Source organism: Lathyrus oleraceus, chromosome 7 (genome assembly GCF_024323335.1).
Source record: "Lathyrus oleraceus cultivar Zhongwan6 chromosome 7, CAAS_Psat_ZW6_1.0, whole genome shotgun sequence".
In the NCBI taxonomy this organism is placed as follows: domain Eukaryota; kingdom Viridiplantae; phylum Streptophyta; class Magnoliopsida; order Fabales; family Fabaceae; genus Lathyrus; species Lathyrus oleraceus.
In genome coordinates, this window is record NC_066585.1 from 120422397 (window position 1) to 120424391 (window position 1995).

At 29.1% G+C, this 1995-nt stretch overlaps 1 protein-coding gene across 1 annotated transcript; it reads left to right on the top strand.

Annotated features, from left to right (window-relative positions):
* Nucleotides 1–214: 214 nt before the first annotated feature.
* LOC127105615 (uncharacterized) lies at nucleotides 215–1251 on the top strand. The gene has a single exon (XM_051042805.1). It carries the CDS (start codon nucleotides 303–305, stop codon nucleotides 1020–1022), a length of 720 nt encoding a protein of 239 aa, XP_050898762.1. The 5' UTR covers nucleotides 215–302; the 3' UTR covers nucleotides 1023–1251.
* The last annotated feature ends 744 nt before the right edge of the window (nucleotides 1252–1995 follow it).

The window sequence follows — 1995 nt, forward strand, 5'->3', positions numbered from 1 at the left end:
ACCTCCACTTTTACCTCTTCAAAAAAAACACATCATTTCAAACATTTTCCTTTGACCAGAAAAAAAAACTTTCGCTCCAAGTATATAATATTAAAAAAATGAAACAAAAATTGTATTATAATCCTACATACGCCTTGAAAACGTGTGGAGTGTGAACAATTGGTTAGAAGCCTTGTAATTTGAGACTAACATGAAGGGCAATATAGTCATAAAATAGAGTATATATACTACTAATCATCAACTTTGTTAAGACAACTAATCACAACGTTGTTCTTTCTGCTGTTTTTCCAAAGCCGTCAAACATGGAACATTTCATGAAACTCTTTGATTCTTTCTGGTTTGAGATTAACATTTTGAACATAAACACAACTTCATCAATAACGTCAGCAAGTTCTGAAGAAAATCTAAAAGATTGTCAGAAAAATGAAACATCGTCGGCAGAAGAAGAACCAAAACTCACTCGGATCCGAACTGTTCATAACAGATCCATGAGTGACCAATCTATAACAAGCTTCAACCATGATTCTCTTTCTCCAGATTCTGTTCTCATTCCTTCAAAGCTTCAAACAATTTTCTCAGGAAAAGAAGTAACAGACTCAGAAGACAAAAACCTAGTACCAACACAAACACAAACACAAACGTTGTTGTTGCCTAAAAAGAACAACATCAACAAGGTTGCTAAGAAGAAAAGGGAAAGTAAGAGTTTATCAGACCTTGAGTTTGAGGAGTTAAAAGGGTTCATGGATCTGGGTTTTGTTTTCTCGGAAGAAGATAAAGATTCAAACTTGGTTTCAATTATTCCTGGGTTACAAAGATTTGGGAAGAAAGATGAAGAACAAAAAGAGGATGTTTATGAGGAAACTGTGATTCAAAGACCTTATCTTTCTGAAGCTTGGGAAGTTCATGAGAGGAAAAAAGAGAACCCTGTGATGAAATGGAAAGTTCCTGCTATGAAGAATGAAATTGATATGAAAAATAGTCTCAGATTGTGGGCACATAATGTTGCTTCTACAGTGAGATGAGAAATGAGATGATGCTGTTGTTCATAGTTCATAAAAAAAAAAACTTCTTTATTTCTTAAATATTCTTTTTGCTAAATGATATCTTTGGAATTGTTTGGTTTGTAGTTTTAGGATAATGCAACATTTTTCTGTGGTTATTTGTTGTCAATTTTTTTCTGGAATTTGGGATTCCAGTGTAATTTGTAATTTTTGACAAAATGGAATGAAATTTAATTCAGTATTTGAGATCTATTTGTTCAATCTGCAAGTTTTAGATAATCTATGTTGTGGTAGATTTAAGATGACATGTAATGGCTTGAGAAACTAAAAAGAAATGGTTTTGTTGCATTTCTTCTACAACTACAACCTTAGTAAATACTCTACTGTAAGCGTTAATAAATTGTGTTTTGTATACAAAAAAATATTAATTATCAATAATTTAATATTTGATTTTCATGATTTTGTCATGAAAATTTTATATTTAGAGACTCATATTAGAGTATATTCAATCATTTGAAATGATATACGTTTAACATTTTTATATTAAGAAATAAAATAGTTGATCAAAAATGCTACATTTATACTAAATTAATTTTAGGTTAAATTATAATTTTGGCCTTTCAATTTTGATTTTTCTATTAAAATAACTACTATCTTTTTTATAAAATTCTCTATTAAAATATACTCACCACTTTTCAAACAAAAAAAATGATTCCCAAGAAGATGTGTCTTTGTCTATGGCGCATCCACTTTTTTTTTTGTCTTAGATGCTAATGCTTATTGCACATGCTTCTCTATAATGGCAATGGCGCACCATTGCAACATTTAGGAGCAAACGTCATTGTCTGTAGTTCCAATATTATTTTGTTTTTTATTCTTTTAACAATATAATAATAATAATAATAATAATAATAATATTAATAATAAATTGTTTAATAAAAAAAATATAATATTATTCTATCAAATAGAATTACACAATAACTTGAGAGAAATT